The sequence below is a fragment of the Rhinoraja longicauda genome, chromosome 8, assembly GCF_053455715.1.
Source record: "Rhinoraja longicauda isolate Sanriku21f chromosome 8, sRhiLon1.1, whole genome shotgun sequence".
In the NCBI taxonomy this organism is placed as follows: domain Eukaryota; kingdom Metazoa; phylum Chordata; class Chondrichthyes; order Rajiformes; family Arhynchobatidae; genus Rhinoraja; species Rhinoraja longicauda.
In genome coordinates this window covers 32,691,657-32,712,778 of record NC_135960.1, presented here as the reverse complement: position 1 = coordinate 32,712,778, position 21,122 = coordinate 32,691,657, and the positions used below count along the sequence as shown (strand labels likewise).

Below are 21,122 nucleotides of genomic sequence, written 5' to 3'. Positions count from 1 at the left end.
TTCTCCAATCTGAGGAGACCAAATGTAGATTGGGTAAATGTTCCGAAGCCGACTGCATCAGTCTACATGCATGGTCACAAGCTTCTGATTGCCTGTCAATTTAATTCTCTAAAACAGACCTTAAATGAAAAAGCTTGAAATCTAAAATAAGGACAGAAAATGCTGGAAACAGGTCAGGCAACAGTTTAACATTTGTCCTGATGAAAGACGCTCTCAGTAGATGCCGCCTGACTGCAGCATATTGCCTGGATTTATGCTTTATTCCAATATTTTTCTGATCCAATAATCACCAAAATATATGGTTAGTTAAAAACAAAAGAAATCACACACAATCTAATGGCTCTTCAAACCTTTTTCCAGGTTGTTGGGACCCAAGGCTTCAGATCTTTCTGGCTGTGAGTTGGGCTTAAGTTGGAACGGTTAAACTAACTACACTGAAGCAACTACACAAATTAAGAAATGTAAGTACAAAAAAAGGACATCAATTGATGTTGAAATAATTCGGAGCTCAATCAGCAGTGTAAATTTGGACAGTTTGATTTATGACTATGATTAATCCCTAAATTAGTTCAGTTCAATTTTTTGGGGGTTTTCACTCTCTACGTTAAACATATAAAACTGTGTACAGTTTTGGTTATCCTGCTATGGGAAATATGCCATTATGCTGGAAAGAGTTTAAAGAAGAATTAGAAAAATATTGCCAGGATTCAAAGGCTTGAGTTATCGGGAGAGATTGGGCAGTCCAGGACTTTATTCCACGGAGTGCAGGAGATAGAGGGTGACCTGATATAAAATCATGAGGGGCCATAGATAAAGTGAATGCACAGTCTTTTTCTCAGGGAAGGGGAATTAAATAAAAGAGGGCATAGAGAGAAGGTGAGAGGGAAAAGATTTAAGAGGCACAACTTCATCACACCGGGGGTAGTGTTTATATGGAATGAGCTGCCAGGTGAAGTGGTTGAGGCAGATAAAGTCGCAACATTTAATAGACATTTGGATAAGTACATAGATAGAAAAGGTTTCGAGGAATATGGGCAACACGCAGGCAAAAGGGTCGAGACTAGCAATTTGCTCAGCATGAATGAGATTGAGATGGAGGATATGTGTCCATGCTGTTTTGCTCTATGAGGTGATGGTCTTGATGTAGAAGTGAATGTAAGAGCGGAACCTGATATCAACTTGAACATTTTTGAAGGATTTCAAATTGCCTAAACTTGAGAGATACTGTGAAAAAACTGGCATCTCTTCACTAGCTAAAAGTGTTGGATTTGTTTTGTTTTTTTAAATGAACCCTTTCTGCTTGTTGACCAATCAGAGATTGGGTCAATCAGGCCTGGATATACTGGAGTCCACACCTGGAACATCTAATACAATAGATGAGGTTGGAGGAGGTGCAAGTGAACCTCTACCTCACCTGAAAAGACTGTCGGGGTCCTTGGACGGAGTCGAGGGGGGAGGTATAGGGACAGGTGCTGCATCTCCTGCGGATGCAGGGGAAAGTACCTGGGATGGGGGTGGTTTGGGTGGGAAGGGACGAGTTGACCAGGGAGTTGTGGAGGGAACGATCTCTGCGGAAAGCAGAAAGGGGTGGAGATGGGAAGATGTGGTTAGTAGTGGGATCCCGTTGGAGGTGGCGAAAATGTCAGAGGATTATGTGCTGGATATACGAAGTTTAGAAGAACAAGAAGTCTTTTTGAAATGTACAAAATTCCTGCAGGGAGCATTCCCTGTAGGGAATGGAATGATTCTAGAATCAGGGATCAGCATGTCAGGATTTGGGATAAAACATTGAGGACTGAGAAAAGGGTACATTTCTTCAGTCCGTGTGGTTAACCGAGTTATTCTCTGTCACAGAAGACCGTGGATGTCACATTGCTGAATATACTTAAGGAAAAAGATGAATTTCTAGACACGAGAAGCATCAAAGGACTAGTTTAGAAATTATGATGGAGGATAAGCCATACTCCAAATGGGAGAAGCGGCTTGAAGAACCAAGTAGCATAGCCTTCTCCAGTTCTTCATTGATCGTACGTCATATATTTTAAGTACAGTTTGGCATTGTATGGGAATACTGGAGCAGTTCAGAAGGTTGAGTATCCGGCAACTTCCTGCAGTGTCCTCATCTTTACAATTCACGAGGGCCAGGTTAATGCAGTTGCAGCTGCGGTATGCACAATTTGCAAGATACATCGCAACGAGGCATCAAAGCTCCCTCAGCTGCATCTCCTAAATTTGCAACCTCAAACATCACTGAGGCACAAGGGGACAGCAATATCACTAACTTATCCTACAAGTCATGGACTGTACCAACTTAAGTCTGTACTACCTTTCAGTGTTGGGTTAAATCCTGGGAGTCCACATTTGGACAACAGGTAGTTCTGCTAATAATGTATGTTTCCAGACGATAACTGGATAATAATGTGACTGATAAATTAGGGGACACTATTTGTATTAAGCAGGCAAATAGGGAACTAGAGAACCATTTAATAGTTACGTTGGAAATTGACAACCAGGAAAAAAATGCTGTCCCAGAAAAAGAGTCCTGAGGGGGAAAAAAGGTTTCACATAACCTCCACACAGTGATCAGATGTCATTCTCACTTAAGGACAGTTTTGTCCGTTTCACTGCAGGTGATCATTGAAATTATCAAGCAATTGCTTCTATCGACACGTGTAATGATACTCTATTACATTATGTAACATAGAGCCTTTAGTAATTTTTGCTTACAGTAACAAACAAACTTATAACTTAAAAAAAAAATCTAATGAGCGGGAAAAGTAACTTTGTTGTAGTGAGTCTGAAACCCTTTTCGTCCCTTGCCTCCTTTTCCCCATTGATTCAATTGTGTTTTTGTCACGTGACTTTCTGTAACATGAAGTTTCTTAGGAATGCAACTTTTGCATTACAATAAAACGACATGTATCAAAACTGCAACGGTTCAAAGTACCAGCTCAGTACCACCGTCTGAAGTGCAACTATGCAGGGTCAAGTCATGCTGTCTTGACAATTATGCCTACATCTGAAGAATTAATCAACAAAAGCTCAAAAACAATTGACAATCCAGACAAAGAATGGGATAGGTAGCAACGTTTGTTAGTCACTCAGACATGAAGTTTCTCAGAGGCAGGTGGTGATTACATCACCTTTCTTTTCCGATGGGATATGTGAACACTCACAAGCTGCCATGCAATGTTTTCCCTTTGGTAAAGTAAGAAGGAACTGAATTGAAGGAAAAAAATTACACAAGACAAATTGTACCTTCTTTAAATTTCAAATGAGGCAGGAAGTATTAAATAGATGTTGGCAACATTAACATGGTGTTTATTTAATCAGAATCTGCCCTGGTGAATATGCAGACTATGCAGAATATGCAGGCTGTGTTTTGAGCCCCATGCTCTACTCCCTATTCACACACAACTGTGTTCCTGCATTCGACACCCACGCCATTCTCAAGTTTGCAGACGGCACAACGGTGATCGGGCTGATCACCAACGGTGATGAAACAAACGACAGGAACCTGGCGGACTGGTGCTCAGTTAACAACCTGTCCCTAAACACCTCCAAGACCAAGGAGCTGAACATCAAGTTCCGTAGATCACACAACGGGGAATATGCTCCGATCTTTATCAATGGGGACAATGTGGAGAGAGTGTCCAGCTTCAGGTTTCTGGGCACTCACATTTTGGAGGATCTCACATGGTCCAATAACACTGCTGCGCTGGTCAAGAAGGCGCAGCAATGACTGTTCTACCTAAGAACACTGAAAAAGTCTGGTCTGCCCCAACAGCTGCTGACGACCTTCTACCGCGGCACCATGGAGAGCATCCTAACACATGGCATCCCTATGTGGTACCTCAATTGCACGGAGGCAGAGAGGAGAGCTCTTCAGCGGGTAGTCCATAGAGCTCAGAAGACTATCGGAACACAGCTACCAGCCTTGGAGGACATCTACAACACACGATGCCTCAGAAAAGCCACCAGCATTCACAAAGACTCTTCACACCCCTACAATAGTCTGTTCGAAATTCTTCCATCGGGCAGACGCTACAAGGCTTTCTACACCCGCACCTCCAGACTCAAGAACAGCTTCATCCCCAGGGCCATAGCTGCTATGAACCGGTCCTGCTGAGCCAGATGGTCACATCGCACAGTGAACCGGCACAGACCTACTTGAACTTTATACTGTTTTAAAACTATTTCTAATTTTGTTTCACTGGGTTGTATAAATTTATACTGATTAGCTAATTAATTTATTGCATCGTATGGAAGGTGCATTCCCAATCTCGTTGTACCCCTGTACAATGACAATAAAGATATATTGTATTGTATTGTTCAAGTCATCTTTCAGAGGAAGGCATAAAATTACAGCTTGTTACCTTCAAATGGCAGGGTAATGGAATGAATTGCACAGCAAAACAGTTGAGAAGCTAACATATTTACTTTTTTCTATTGGTCAGCACTGTCTGACAGGTACAGAAATCCCATCACAATATTTTCGAGTCTTTAATTCAAACAAATGAGAAATCAAAACAGTAATGTGCTTTCAATTGCCAGCCCTAAATTCTTGAAGTCCCTTCTTAAATCTCTCCCTACTGCCTCTCTCCCCCTTTTTAAAACAAAGCGCACATGCCAATGCCATTTGGCTAAGCGTTAGGCCACGTGTTCCAGTATCTCCTTTTGCAGCTGCATTTAAGACTTCAGTGAAGTGTCAGGGACATTTTCCAATGCTGAAGAACAATATCACTGCAAGTTGTGTTGTATAGTCATGTAAGTTACTGGGTAGAATTACTATTAAATTGCCTTCTTGTACGCAGGTTCCTGCCCTCCATTCAACACAAGGAGTGACACCATAAGGAGAATGTGGACACACAACACTGCCTCAACACTCCACTGATCAACATGTTGAAATGTTCCTGAATTGAATTCCCCTCGAGCAATTGACTGCTTGAACTACAGTTCAGCCAGGGTTCAGTTGCATCAAGCCATCTGAAGGAGAGGCCATGACTTCAGATACTGATGCAGTGAATCGAACACTACCTCCAGTTTGCAGTTCAATGCACCAGTCAGATGTGCCTTCCACCACCTTTTAGAAGAGCAAGGGAGTTTTGAGGCTGTGAAAGGTGCAATCTGTTTCTTCCAATAAGTGTCCATTTACTGCAGCACAGTGGATTAGCTGCTTCATCGGCGGCAGTGGCAGTAACACAGGTACATTCCTGATCCCTGGCACGCTCTACGTGGAATTTGTACATTCGCACTGTGACTGTGTGGGTTTCCTCAGGTGCTCGTTTCCTTCTGCATCCCAAAGACTAGTGGAGTGTGCAGGTGAGTCGTTAAATATGGGGGTGGGGAAGGTTGTTATGATGTGGGGAGTATAAAAAATGGGATTATATGGGAAGAGTGTAAACAGGCATTTAATGGTTGGTGGAAATTCAATGGGCTGAAGCGACTGTTTCCAACCTTTATCTAAGACTAAATTGGAGTAAAAAGATCCCCCGCAGGAAAACTTTACTTTGTTGAGTTGAAGAAGACACTAATTTCACCAAAGTAGATGATGATTTTTTTAGGCTTCCTTTAACATAAACAAGCTGAAATCATAACCCAATGTGGAAAAAGCAACGCCAGAATTAATAATGAACCATTTAGGTTCAGAAGGTATGAAGCTTTTCAGTATATCTTGGTACTGGTGCCAAAAATAAATTAACACCACTCTTTGTGTGTTATCTTAGTAAATTGAAGACAAGTGGGGAGAAAATTTAACAAGAACATGACCATTAAACTGAATTCTAAACAGGTCAAGTCTGCTATGTTAGTGACACCACTGAACAGGTAAGAATTTAAGTTACTTTCACCTCTGGCTCTATGACCATTTTATATGGCTCTCTTTCCCAGCGCCGACAAAGCCTCACGGACCTGAAACATTCACTGTTTCAATCTCCGAGGATGCTGCCGAGTGTTTCCAGCATTTTTGTATTTTCATTTCATAGCATGCAAAGATTCATTTAACGGCAATGATATGCCACTAATCTGTTTCCCCAGTTACCTATGCTAGGAAAGCACAACTCAGGAAGGGTAATAAATGTTTGGCTTGCCAACAGCATGTAAACCTCAAGGATGAATTTAAAAAATAAGCTTTCTTGCTTTGAACTGACAGATATTTCACATTTTTCCTAAATCTGTGCAGCTCTGGCCACTGATATGGCCAACTCATTCAAACACAATTTGTGGGGTTGCAGGTCAATGAAATGGGAAGCATCCATCCACTGGACAAGTGACTGAGTGCAGCATTCTCTCTGTCAGGATCTATATCCAACCTCTTTTCCAGCCCGCAAGCTCATTCATTCAACTGGCCTCAGACCATGCAAATTAATTTACAAATGTTCTCCACAAAATGTATGAGTCAGTTTATTGGCAAACACACAAACTCTTTTTTTTGATAATTAGTTGTTAATTAGACACACAAAACAGCTGCTGGTACAATTTCACCGCGCAAACAGTCAGTAAACAATGCTCATAAATCTTCGCAAATTTATTAATGACGATACCAGTGTAATTGTTTATGGCTCAGAGGAATCGCAGTACGGCAAATGTTTATTGTGTACAATGTATGCATATGCATGCATGTTTTATTTAATAAATTTAAATGTACATTTATAAAATATTTTAATTTGTGTACAAAATCATGAGAGGAATAGATCAGGTAGAAGCAGAGTCCCTTGCCCAGCATAGGGGAATCAAGAACCAGAGAACATAGGTTTAAGGTGAGGGGGGAAAGATTTAATAGAAACCTGAGGGGTAACATTTTCACACGAAGGGTGGTGGGTGTATGGAACGAGCTGCCAGAGGAGGCAGGTACTATTACAATGTTTAAGAAACATTTAGATAGGTACATGGATCGTGCAGGTTTAGTGGGATATGGGCCAAACGCAAGCAGGTAGGACTATTGTAAATGGGGCTCATTGGTCGGTGTGGGCAAGTTGAGCCGAAAGGCCTGTTTCCATGCTGTATGACTCTATGATTCTAAATAGCTGTAGCAAATGAGGAGCTGCACTCCTGGCCTTGAGGAGGTCCCCTTAAATTCCCAGTTTGGTCGTATCTGTCGAGCCATTAATCAGTTCTGCATCACAACCAGGCTGTGAGCAAGCCAAATTCCAATTTGTAAACTATGTTGCTGGTTCTATGCCAAAACAAGAGGCATAAGGTGAGATGAGCTGTGAGAGGGACTTTTTCCACACAGAGTGGTTGGAATCTGGAAGGATGCCAAAAGATGCTGCAGACAGAGACACTCACAACATCTAAGAAACATGTGGATGTACATTTGAATCACTGGTGTAGAGAAGGTTGATTAAATGGGACTAATATAGATAAGTACCATGGTTAGCATGGATATGATGGGCCAGTGAGCCTGTTTCTATGCGAAACAACCATCTGTAAATAATTATATACTTTTTCAAATTCCCTTTTAATCCCAGGGAGGATTTAGAGGGATTCTGAATACAACTGTTCCATCGTCCCGCCCCGCATGAAGTAACGTGAAGCAAGGACCTTTATAGTGTAAAGACAGAAAATAATTGGTAGATTAGGCATAACTTGCAGAGAGTGAATCAGAATTACTGTTACTGGTTGATGATCTCAGACGAAATATCAAATTTGTTTCTCTCACTACGGACACTTTCTGCTTCACTGAGTATTTGCTGCATTTTCCCACGGGAGACACATAAATAAATGCAAGTTCTGGGTTTGGAAAGAATACTTGACCAGGGTGCAAGTGGGTCAAACTATTTGCTTCTGATCGAACGATTCCCAGGCGAGTGCAGAAGAGGAAGATGAAATGTGAGCACAAAATTACTGTTGACTTTTCTGATTTGTGTTGTCAATAGTCAATAGTCAATAGTCAATAGTCGTTTATTTGTTACATACACATAAATGTGTAGTAAAATGAAACATTACCCGCAGTTGAACAATAAGACCAATAAGATTAATCAATAAAAATGCAATAACACATACAATCACAACTAACACCAAACAAAAAGAAACATCCATCACAGTGAGTCTCCTCCAGTCCCTCCTCACTGTGATGGAAGGCCAGAATGTCTTTTTCTCTTCCCTGCCGTCTTGTCCCGCGGTCAGGCTGTTGGAGTTGCCACGTTGGGGCGGTCGGGGCTCCCGATATTGAAGCCCCCGCTGGGCGGTGAAAAAAAATCCCGGTGGTCCCAGGTGCATGGCCGGTGGTAGGCCGCAGCGGGAACGGAGACACGGCACAGAACAAAGGTCGCGTCTCCGTTCTGGAGAGAGAATGTTACAGTTACAGTTCCCGTTCCCTCCCACCCCCCCCCCCCCCCAAAACATAACATACAACACTACATCATATTAACACTACAATTGAGACAAAAACAACAAAAAACACAAAAGGCAGACGGACTGCAGGCAAGCCATTTGTGTGATGAGGACTGAGATTGTGGTGAATGAGAGGGTAGTGATTGTTATTGGGCTGCTGATTCAGAGATTTAAGTTCAAATGTTACTGAAGTACCTGGGAATTTAAATTCAAGGGGTAATTCTGAAATTTTAAAAAGTGATCATCTCAGAAACAGTAACTATGAAATGACCAGGTTGTTGTAAAAACCTAAATAGGGAAGGAAATGTGTTGTCGTTATCCCAGATCCACTTGGAATCGACTCTGGAGCCACCAATGTGGTCTCAGAAAAGTTGACTTTGAACTGCCTTTCAGTTTATAGGCAATAAAGGATTGATAATAAATGCTGGCATTGTCTGTCATGTCCACAAATATTGTCCTGTGAATCTCAGGGGTGTGATAGGTTCTATGTTGCTTTAAACTCTAAAAAATCAAATGATACTTTTAAAGTAAATTGCAGTTTTTGACTGGCAGTCCCTTGGATTGTTTTGTACATTGAGTCTTATTAAAGTCATTATTTTATAATTATCAGTCCATAAATATTATGTTAATGACAGGATAAAATATCATTTCTCCACTTGTAGTCTGATTATGTTAAAATACACAATAAATATCTCTGTACTCTATTTCATGAATTGTTCTCAGCAGAGTCCCTATGCTCTATTGGGACTATAAAGTCTGAAACAGAAGTAGTGCTAAGCCAGAAAATAATTTAACCCCGAGTCCAGAAAAGTATTTTCTGTTGAAAGAGATTTTAAAGTCACAGCCATTCACCAGGAGAGAGGAGCATCTTGCCCCGTCAATCTGGGGCAGATTGAACACTAAACTTGCTGCAATAACTAGTCCCATCTGATTTGTTCATTTCTATACAGGGCACGCAAAGTCATAGAATGAAATGTATTTTTGTTGATTTCTCCTTCAGCCCCAGTGTCCCCACTGAGTGCAGGTAAGTATGAAGGGAAAATAAATGTTCCAGGCTGAGTTGAGGGATCCAGATTATATTAAGGTCTACTCCGACAGTTCCTCTCATGCTCTGAAACCCCAAGCAAGTACACACCACACATTCCTAGTGTAAAGACACAGTTTATCTAATTACTAGGATAAAAATATTTTGACTGTTGTGGGAATACTGAGTGCGTGACGTATAAGATAGCAGAGGGAAAACATGCAAGTCAGCCCGAGGGAACTTTCAAATCAATTAGTGCTCCAGTTGAGACCCAATTTTATCACTGGCTGCTTGTAGGAGACGGTATCTTTTACATCTGAGTAATGTGCAGGCTTTTAACAATTCCATGTGCAGTTTTTTTCAAGAAAGGGTTTATTATTCAGTCCTGTGGTCGTAAAAGATTAAGGAGGAGTTTACAGGGGTCACACTTCATCTCTGTGTCGGACAAATACCTCAACAATTGCTAATAACCTTGTTACAAGATTTCTCTTAAAGGAAAGCTTTATTCAGACCAAGAAAAATCCTATTAAAGACATTATTAACGCAACTCCAGTAAAACACACACAATAAGCACTTTAAAAGGCTTAAATTTTTAACACCGATTCCTGACTGCCCTTAGCGACTCAGTCTCCTCAAAGCACTGCCATTGAAATAGATTCATGTTCAAATATAGAATCTTGCTCCTGCTGCTTTTGTCTTCCCATCAGTGTCCTAATATTCCCTGTGAAGATACATTAACAATGTAGAGAGACTAATGGGAATTTTAATCGGGGTCCATTTCTTCATACATTTACTTTTTCATTATCAACCGTATCATTTAATTTGATTCACTGCGACTTTTAACAGGGGGAGCCGGTTCAACTTGTAAAACGGAATGGGTTCAAATGCAGCACAAAACCATTCCTTGTTTCGAAATCAACTTCTGATAAGCGGCTAACCTCTTTTCAATGCATTTTATTCTAAGAAAAGTGTGATTAATATCTGCACTTGTCTAATTTCTGGTACATTTTTAAGCTATAATGAAAAAAAAAATTTAATATGCAAAAAACGTGAAAGCACTGCACAATGTGGGTCTGTGCTGGACAGATCAGCAATGAACCAAGTTCAATTCTCCACCAGACCTTGTCTGAGACTGAAAGGGAAACGGGCAAGCACAGAGAAGACAAATTCTAACCACTCAAGTCAAGTCAACAGGGAGGTAGAGTCAGACAAACACACAAAAATATAAACTATACATAAAATTCTGCAAGACGTAAATTCTGTTGTCACACTGAGGTGAGGACATGAAACTTAGCTGAGGAATCCTGAAAAGCTAATCATACTTCAAATACAAAGTGTTGTAGATGCTGGAAATCTGAAATGAAACAGAAAAACTAATCAGGTCAGGCAGCATCTGGTGAGATGTCGTTGACCTGAAACATTAAGCATGTCATCACCTCTACTGAAGCTGCCTAACCCGCTGAGAAGTTCCATCCTTTTTCTGCTCTACTTCTATGGCACCGTCCAGTCACATTGATGTGAATAGCAAGTGTGAAGCACACCCGTACCTGCAATACTGCACTCTGAACAGAGTCAGGTTTCAAACAAATAAATATAACACCATTTAGCCTTTCATGCCTGTTCTGCTATTGAAGATGATTGTGGCCGATTAATCACCTTGGTGGCAAAGTGGCCACATTCCTATCTGAACTTCAAATCCCTTGGCATTAACAAGGTTACACAGTGGTGCAGCTCTTAGCCTCTCTCCCTTAGCGAAGCAGTGGCCTGGGTTCGATCCTGACCTGCAGTACTGTCTGTGTGGTGTTTGCACATCCTCTATGACCACCTGGGTTTCCTCCGGGTGCTTCAGTTTCCTCCACATCCCAAAGATGTGCGGGTTGGGAAGTTAACTGGACACTGTAACTTGTCCCTAACATGTAGGTCTTGAACTCAGAGCGACTGAGTATTCAAAGCCCCTTGGGTAAAGAATTCTAAAGGTTCTCCACCCTGAAATTTCATCTCATCTTTGTCTTTAATTGCCAACCAAACTGGAAGAAACATCAGAGAGATACAAGAAACTGCAGATGCTGATATCTTGAGTAAAACACAAAGTGCTGGAGTAACTCCACAGGTCTGGCAAAATCTGTGGAAAGAATGGACAGGCACATTTCAGATCTGAACACTTCCCCGAAATGTTGCCTGTCCATTCCTACCACAGATGCTACTTGATTCACTGAGTTACTCAAGCACTTTAGCGTTCAGCAGAAATACCAACGGCATCTATTCCATCCAGCCCTGTTAAAACTTTGTTTGTTTCAGTGAGCTTACATCTGATTCTTCTAAATTTAAGAGAGTATAGGCCCAGTTTGCTTAATCCCACCCCTTATGGCAATCCCCCACCTCAGGGATTAACTGGATTAACCACGTCTGTCACCATCACAAGTATATCCTTCCTTCAGTAGGATAACCAGTCAGTATTCCAGATGTGGTCTTAACAGAGTTCTGTATAATTGGAACAAGATGTCATTACTCTCATACTCAAATCCTCCTGAAATATAGGCCAACCATTTGCCTTCCTAATTGGTTGTTAAACTTCAGTAATTCATGTGCAAGGTCAGCCAGATCCCTCTGAACACAGACACCTTAAGATTTCTCGCCTTTTTGTATTTAAAATGGAGATTAACATATTCCTATTCTGCATTGGCACTTATTGCTTTAAGTTCACCTACTACGTATTTCTTTCATAAGAATATGAATCAGGAGTAAGCCAAACAACCCTGATCCATCTGTACCGTTCAATATCTTGCCTGATTTTCCATTGCATCCACTTGGCTTTTATCTCGATTCCCTTATTTTCCAAGAATCTATCAGTCTCAGTGTTGAATATATGTCAGTGTGTTTCCATTTATAAACCCCTTTAACACATTCCAAACTGTTAACAGGAGTTTCATGATACTCAGCAAAATAACAAGATGGTTATGAAGGCAAGTAACCAAAAACTTGAGAGACAAATGTTTTCAGCAGTGTCTTAGAGGGAAAAGAGATGGAAGCACAGAGGTCTTGGCAGAGAACGGTAGAGGTGGTGGACATTGGTGATCATGGTATGACTGCCAGTAGCAGCGCAATTAAGGAGTGTTTAAGAGGTATATGCGGTGGAGGATTTGCCTTGAGGTTGTACAAAATCAGAAAGGTGGCGAGTTGATACAGTGGGAAGGGGAGACAAAAGCAAGGATAAGAGATTTAAAATAGAAGTGCTCCTTTATCAGGGAAGAATATAGATAAATTAGCACACAGGAGACATTGACTTGGCAACTGAAGTCTTCAGGGAAAGTCAATCCAAAAAGATTTCAAAGATGACCAATCACGAGAAGACTATTCCATGTAAACAGCAAATCAGTCAGCTCCACCTTCATCTTCAATAACCTCTGAGCCGTTTGCGAAGAGATGTCATCTCACCCAAAATTCTTCTACTTAAGTCCACACGCGTGTGGAACTTAGAAAACATTGGTCATTTCAGTTACTGCAGGAAATTGGGGACATCATTGGTTCATAGCCTCTTGACACCACTTCAGATAATAAGACATCTGTGAAGCTTGGGGTTTTAGCATTTACTAGACCAAGTGGACCCATTGAGGCCAAACCTCTCCTGCATTGGTGCAGCACCCTCTCCTTCCCCCCTCCCCCTCCCCCTCCCCTCCCCTCCCCTCCTCCCCCCTCCCCCTCCTCCCCTCCCCCCCTCCCCCCCTCCCCTCCCCCCTCCCCCCTCCTTCATCCCCTCCCCCTCCCTCCAGCCCCCCTTCCCCTCCCTCCAGCTCCCCTTCCCCTCCCTCTCCCCCACTCCTTCCCCCTCAACCCCCTCCTCCCCATCCCTCTCTCACCCCCTCCATCCCTCCCTGCCCCTTCCCTCCCTAGAAGATAGATTTAAACTTTAAAATGGGAATAACTTAAAAAATATAACACCAGTTTCAATGAAACTTCTTCCATTAGCACCAAAAGGACAACGGTGAGTAAGGTGGGCCTAAAATTGTCATGCTATCGTGTACCGTTTTGGCTGTAGTTCAGGAACAAACAAACAAACAAACGAGAGTTTTAGTATATAGATTCCACAGTACATGGTAACTTTAATGTCAGGTATTAATATTGTACAACATAGTCATTATAGATATTAATTCATAAGGTCATAATAGGAGTAGAATTAGGCTATTTGGCCCATAAGTCTACTCACCATTCAATCATGGCTGGTCTTTCTCTCCCTCCTAACCCCAATCTCCTGCCTTCTCCTCATAACTGGCACCTGCGCTAATCAAAAATCTATCTATCTCTGCCTTAAAATTATCCACTGGTGGCCTCCACTGCGTTCTGTGGCAAAGAATTCCACAGATTCACCACCCACTGACTAAATAAATTTATCTTCATCTCCTTCCGCTGGACTTAACATCGTCAGCGCTGTTCGGCCGCGGGACGTTTCAGTGCCCGGTGCGGCTCGGCTGTTGGACTTAACATCGCCCGGTGTGGCCGCGGGACGTTTCGGTGCCCGGGGCGGCTCGGCCGGGGGGCCTTCCATCCCCTTGCGGGGGCTGTGCGTGTCGTTTGCCTCGGTAGGGGTCGAGCTGCCTGTCCGTGGGTGCGGGGGGAAGAGAGGGGAAGTTTTGTTGCCTCCATCACAGTGAGGGGGTGTTTGGAGTCACTGTGATGGATGTTTGTGTTGCGGTCGGGTGTCCTGTGTTCTTTTCTTTTTTGCTGTATTTTGTGTGACTGCTGAAATTTCGCTCGGTGTTGTGCCGAGTGACAATAAAGTGTTGTTATGTTATGTTATGTTATGTTCCTAAAAGAACGTCCTATAATTCTGAGGCTATGAGTCCTAGACTCGCCCACTAGTGGAAACATCCTCTCCACATTTACTCTATCCAAGTCTTTCACTATTCTGTATGTTTCAATGAGGTCCTCACTTATTTTTCTAAACTCCAGCGAGTACAGGCCCAGTGTTGATAAATGCCCATCATAGGTTAACTTACTCATTCCTCTATCTTGCACAACTGGGAATCTATTACTGATACTTATTATTGTTGCCACCTTTAAAAAGAGGATATATCTTGTAACATTACCAAAATGTGTTTGGCATTTGAATAAAGCAACTTGAATAAAAACCTAAACCCAGTGGTGTGAGAACATGGGTTAATCAGTATTAATCTTAACACAGCACACAACTATGACAAAAGTGTCCTGAAAGTGAAAGAATTGCATCAGCGGAGATACGTTCTGCAGCACCGTGCACTGAATCCTACATCAATATAGTTGGATTCGCATGGTAGAGAAGCAACGCAACGTCAATCCCTCTGGAAATGGCAACTTTATTCCTGATTTATTCAGGCATTTCTCTAGATTCTGGCTTTGTAATCCAACAGATGACCACCTCCCAACACATCGCTTTCACAACATTGGATTTAAATACCCAATCTATGATTTTAAGATACCCATCACTAAAAAGTTGTGTTTATGCTTATTGACAGCTTCCTTGATGTCAGAAGGCTCAGATGACAACCAGTCACTTGTATGAATGGACTGGGAGGTCAGCATAAAATTGAGACTTTTTGCTGTAGTCCATTGGAAGAAGGCAGCAAAACAGATTCCCCGTGCCCATAGAGAGAGTGTACGCTTCCTGTTTGATACTGAAGCACTGCCTCCTAAGGCAGGAATTGAACAAAAAAGTGGCATTTGTTGCAGATTAATGCATCGAGCTTCAATAGGTCAATTCAATACATCATTGTTACCCTTTTTGGCAACAAATGGCACATTACAGGGGCATAATCAGACTCTGCGTTGTTTGAAGGGATGCAATGAGTAGGAGATGAGAATCACACCCCCCCCCCCCCAAAAAAAGAGGGGGACAAAAACCCTCTTAATTCAGTGATGAGTTATTTGTAACTGGGATATTGCTGGGGTAAAGTGAATAATTTTAAAATGCACAAATTAATGAAGAGACTCGCAAAACATTCAGTTCATGAATACCATAGGTTCTCAAACCTGCATCACATTGAACGTTTGCTTTTGATAAAAGCAATGACTTGAAAGCAATTATTAGGTCTTCTGTGAAATATTATCTTTTAAAAGGCGTTTCATCAGTTTGATCCACATTGCTTTCCATCCTCAGTACATAAACTGAAACTGCATAATTCAGCATTCTGCACCAAATATTTATTCTAGAACTTGTGTTCTTCAGGGTGCTCTCTCACTGACTCCAGCTACTCTTAAACGACGTGTACATCTTGACTGCATTGGACAGAAACAATCTTGCTTGCAAGAAAACATTAAAACAAACAGTATGCTGCAAAATGGGAGCTGCTCTTTGTCTCTGCACTTATCTTTGTCACCTTTGACCCTTTTCTTCACTGCTCCTCAGACTTGCTGTTGGTCTCTTACTGCACTCTCTGTCAGTGTCATGTTCTGCTCCACACAGTTTGACTTTTGGGATCCTTTGCTTACTTTCCTGAATGTACGACAAACTCTGTACCCTGCATTAACTCACTCCACTATCTTCTACAAGCCAACACTGGCTCTCCTCTAAGCGATTACTTTGCAAGTGACATGCTTTGTTCCACACTATGCTCCACTTACTGGCCTGTCCTATCTTTCCAACTCACTGTTCACCACATATCTCCACTTTCAAGCCCATTTACTTCACATTGTACTCCTTTGTTTATTTCATTATTTATCTCCACTCTCCCCTAGGTAACAGACTGATTATCTCTAAATTGTCTCTATCCATTTTCCACACCAAAGGCCCCCGTTTACTCTGACAGCAGGTCGGACTGCTTTCTGCAATGCAGGAGATCACAGTAAACCTTGCATTACAACTCAGTGCAATACAGACTCTCCCAAGGGAGCAGGTTATAAATGGCCTGCATACGGACATCAATAGAACAGTACTTGGAAGCGCAGTGGACTAATGTGAAAAGTGAGGGAATTTTTTGCCTGTGAAGGATACCTGGCATTTCTAACTGCACAGGGATACTGTGAAAGGCAAACGCACTGGTAGCCAGACACACACAAACACACACACACAAACACACACACATGCGCGCACAGCTGTGATCACATAAACAGACTTCCCATCTGCCATCAGCCATTTCCATGTCACCTTCTTTGAGCTCATTTGTACTTCATTAACTGCCATTGACTTAACAAGATTTATGCAAATGAGACCACAGGAACTTGCCAGCTCCCACTGCAGTCAAGTGATTATGTATGTACAATTCTCCTGCTATGAGAAATTAATAAATGACAAGCCCAGTCAAGACAAAGCAGACACACTTGTGATTCCCCCGCCTCTCCTTCGCTTTTAAAGCATTTTCACACTTCTTCGGCAAACATTAAGTTTACGTTATATTGAAATTAATCAAAGTCTTGCACTAATTTATTTGAATGCAGCTGTCAGTTCAGTGAATAAATACTCTAATTAATCAATCTATCGCATTATACGACAGAAATTTACAATTGAAATAATTAGATAAATAACTGTACAGCGGTTGCATGACATGTTTCACATCTCAGCTCATTCTATTCATACATTGGAAATGACGCACCACACTAATTAGTTAGCACAAAAATCAAAGCTACCCAATGCATGGTGCTGGCCCATTAATCTAATATAGATTGTCAAAGAGTTTCCTGATAATTAACTGTAAGTGACACTTTTGAAAGGCTGGGGTAAAACTGGTCTCACTCTCACTGCTTCTACATGGAAGCCATCACAGGAGATAGGACCTGGAGTAACAATGCAACAGAAGCAGAGGATCACAGGAAATTAACATCATACACAGCCGGACGGTTGGGGAAGTCTGTAATCATTCGCTGTTATGATGATGATTCAATAAATTTCAATATTCCCTGTCATGTCCTGCACTCCTTAATTAGTTTCACAGGTAATCATTATTATTTCCACTATATATCTCTCGATAACATTCCAATCCATTGACTGCTTCCAAGTACAAGAAAAATTCAGATAATGTAACATCCGATTGTTTGGAAATGCTGACAGTTCAACAACTGGCTCACAGATTTGTCCAAAGTGCAATCCGATGGTTCAGATTGGGAGTGAAGTGTGTAGCAAGAGTCAGAATACTCTGCTACACTGAATGAGTCCACCAGGACATTTATTGTACTACTGTGCAACATGCAAGGCAGGTAAAACCATGTGTGTATAATAGGAATAACGGCCAATAGCCGGGAAAATCCTTGGTATGGTGTCAGATTATTGAAAATTCACTACCCAGTAGTCTCTGCTAAAGCACTTGACTTCTCGTAAATAAAAGCCTTTTACTAGTTCCTAATTATGCATCATTCTGTGTTCCTCACAGTTAAACTTCAGCCAAATTCACCCTGTGATCCGTTATCCGCCATTCAAACATCTGGAGACAGCCACAATGCAGAGCCTAATTGGTTATTTTTTAATGTAAATTATCCAGCTGTCTGCTGTACAAGATATAGTTCGGACATTGAGTTAACTACCAAAGTAAGCGACATTGAGAAATAGATGTACAAAGTTTGGCAGTTAATGAATTAGCACTTTGAAAAAAATTAAAAAATGTTTAGTTCTCTTTGAATCTGTGGATTTCATTGTGAAAAACAAAACTCTCACTATGCTCTCTCTGTACTTTATTCAGTGAAGAAACTCAGCATGAGTCCATTTGCAAGGCCAAAATAAACCCAGAATGTCAACACAGCTTCTTATTTCATTTTATAAAAATAGGATAAAATCAGTGAGGAGATTTCCATATAGCCAGCATACAATCATGAAAGTATCTCCTGTGCTCGACTGCATGCACAATACTGAGACAAAGAACACTCTCATCTGTTAAAAGCAAGTTTCTTCAGCTCTAATATTAAAGCAAATAAGTTAATTTGCACATTACAAAAATCATGTTCTGCTAAGCCCTCTCCAATGGAAATCTGCAAACAAGTCAGTGTCCAGGCCATGGTTTATCTGTGCTAATTACCTATGCTTTGGGAACGGAGAAAATCGTGTTCAGATGTCCTCCTGCAAACTGGGCCAAATCAAACAACATCCAAGATCACAAGAAATCTGTACAGTGGCTGGATTCAGGCTCTTGCCTGTTCAGTGCTAATCATAGCACTCCTACAAAGCCGGCCTTTGAAACAGCCAAAGCTGGAAGCACTCCATATGCATATAGGGCCTGCAGATTTCAATTAATTAGGCCCAGTTCTTCACACTTCCCACAGCGTGGTGACCATCTTACTCTAATGATTTTACTTTAGCGCATTTAGGGCCTGGCTAATTGATGTCAAGTGTGCGACTTCTGTATTAACAAAATGGAAAGTATCAAACAAACAGAGAAACAAGAGGTGAGTTACAGTGTCAAAACTGTAGTGTTCAAAGCTTCTAATTAAAACAAGCAGTGGAGAGAAGGGAGAAGCAGCACCTTACCTGTTTAATTGGAATTGCTCGGCCACTTCCAATACTGTCTGCCCTGGTGTCCAGACTTTTCTTCTCTTTGTCTAGATCACTTCCTTTTCGAGACTAGAAGATAGAAAATGCCCCTAGTAATGCAGTACAGATTCAGATAGCAAGAAACAATATGAATTGAGAGCTCTGGACCATGAATTTTACCTCAGATTAACACAATTTCAACCACTTTATTATTCCATCCTGAAAATGTTAAACTACATTTTAAATGTAGAGGGTATTTCATGTTGAGGGTGTAGAGGGCCAGCGATTAAATTATTTAAATTATTAGCTAAACAAACACTTTAATTTTTAGCTTTCATAGATTAAAAGGGGCATTAAACTGAGATGAAGAGTTAGTAAGCTTTAAACTAGTGGTTCCGACATTTTCATCCATGCCCAAAATAGATGAAACATTTGGACTTGCCATATTTTAAGATAGCATGATAAATTAATTGATAATTCCATCAAAATTAATTGAGTTATCAATCCATTTTATTTTGGCTTTGCAGCTTATTAATAACAAAATTAAAGCATGAAATAAAAGACTCACAATGAATATTATGATGCGCAGAATGCTCCCGCCTGGCCCTTGCATGCTGAAACATGCACAACAGCTGCAAGTCTGCATGTCAACCATTTCAGCAATTTTTGCCGCAAATTCCATACTTCCAAACTTTGGATTCCCTCATGGCCAGGTTTCATACCTTTGCAGCTCAATTTTGGTCCGTGGCCTGAACTTGGGAACTAGAGCTTTAAACCTATGTTAAATATCAAAGCCAAGGAACTTAGTATCGTTACAGAGTGCAACTAACAGAGGGTTGTGTTGATACGTTGCTTCAATATGCAATGAGAGTCGTAACCAAGATGATGTTGAGTACGTGCATTTTTGCAAAGCACCAATCCAAATTCCATTTTTCATGATCCGCTTTACCCACTGTTTGCTTCTGTAAAATACCCACAGCAAACACTTCCTTGAGCGCCCAGGGACAAAGATATGACTGTTGCTGGGTCAATGCAAGTTGGACCAATCTTTCAGTTTCAGTTTAGTTTATTGTCACATGTACCGAGGTACAGTGAAAAGCTTTTGTTGAGTGCTAACCATTCAACGTAAAGCATTGCATGATTACAATCAAGCCATTTACAGCAAATAGATACATGATAAGTCGTCTGGGTTGACCGCCATCTTGGATCATCTCCTCCTGCAATTGTCACCCTGGAACTAGTCAAATCCTTGCAGGCTGGGCGAGGACCATGGTTGGAGGTCCAGTCCAAAAAATAAGGTTCTAACTTGTTAACAAAGATGACAAGAAAGGTGTGCAACTGTTTCCAGGAGAGTGCAAGGACTGGGAAAACAGATGACCAAGAAAGGTAGCCTGGTCAAAGTTACATAAATCACCCAAAAAAAACCTTGTCAATGATTTCCAGCATGTCAATGGTGTACTTACATTTTAAATAGGCATACACAACTGATTGTTGCTCTCTGAAACTGACCACAATGTTATTACTCTGTCATTATGACTTGAAGGATTGGTTGAGAGTTGTTATTTATCCACAATTGACACCCACACACAGTAAGGGAGTCAGTGTGAGTGACAGTGTCTGCACTAATATACCGATGGAGTAATCATTGTTCAACTATTATGTTCTCTTGGTCACCACGCTTTATTCATGGATCCCTCAGTCACCTCAACTCCACCCACAATGGCGATTTGCTGAACATCATCCTAGATTCGCACAGGCAGATATCCTTTACAGATACATTGAAAATTCGAAAGGCTGAAGTACAGACAGAATAGAACTTCACATTTCACTATAACAGCCATAAAATCCTCACCATGAAAAATACTTCTCTACCACACCTGATGCTTTGTTATGCATTTTGTTTCTATTGTACCACAGTGCCATTCCATTGCATGAATTAAATAGGTTTGCCATTGCTTGACCATATCCTGGAACCCACATAATGTTCAACCCTTAAAATGCAGTTGTCTCCACACAGCAAAATAAACTAATCGTCCAGTAACAGCTTCAAGTTTCAAATTAGTCTTTAAATTTTACTTCAATTAGTGAGGGGAAGTCTGGATTATTAGTTAAATTCCCCTCTAATTTGAGTACATGCCAGTGTAATTCAAGCTACAACAGTGTAAATTGACTACATTGGTTTTTGCAGTGAATTATGACTTGTGTGTTAAATGCTGTAATGTGTTGGAACTATAACATTAACTTTGCTTGTTAAATTACCTGAATTTCATTTGTCAAGCTTTCAGTAGATGTTAAATGTTCATTTATATTTTTTCCTACAATCCACTCTATTAAGGA

The 21,122-nt window shown here is 41.1% G+C and overlaps 1 protein-coding gene across 11 annotated transcripts in view; it reads right to left on the bottom strand.

Moving 5' to 3' along the window:
* agap1 (ArfGAP with GTPase domain, ankyrin repeat and PH domain 1) overlaps positions 1-21,122 on the bottom strand; it is a 615,219-nt gene that overhangs the window by 299,094 nt on the left and 295,003 nt on the right. For all 11 annotated transcript variants that reach the window (XM_078403564.1, XM_078403565.1, XM_078403566.1 and 8 more), the window contains one exon: positions 18,783-18,875. In XM_078403564.1, the coding sequence (XP_078259690.1) occupies positions 18,783-18,875 (93 nt within the window). The remainder of the gene's footprint in view (positions 1-18,782; positions 18,876-21,122) is intronic.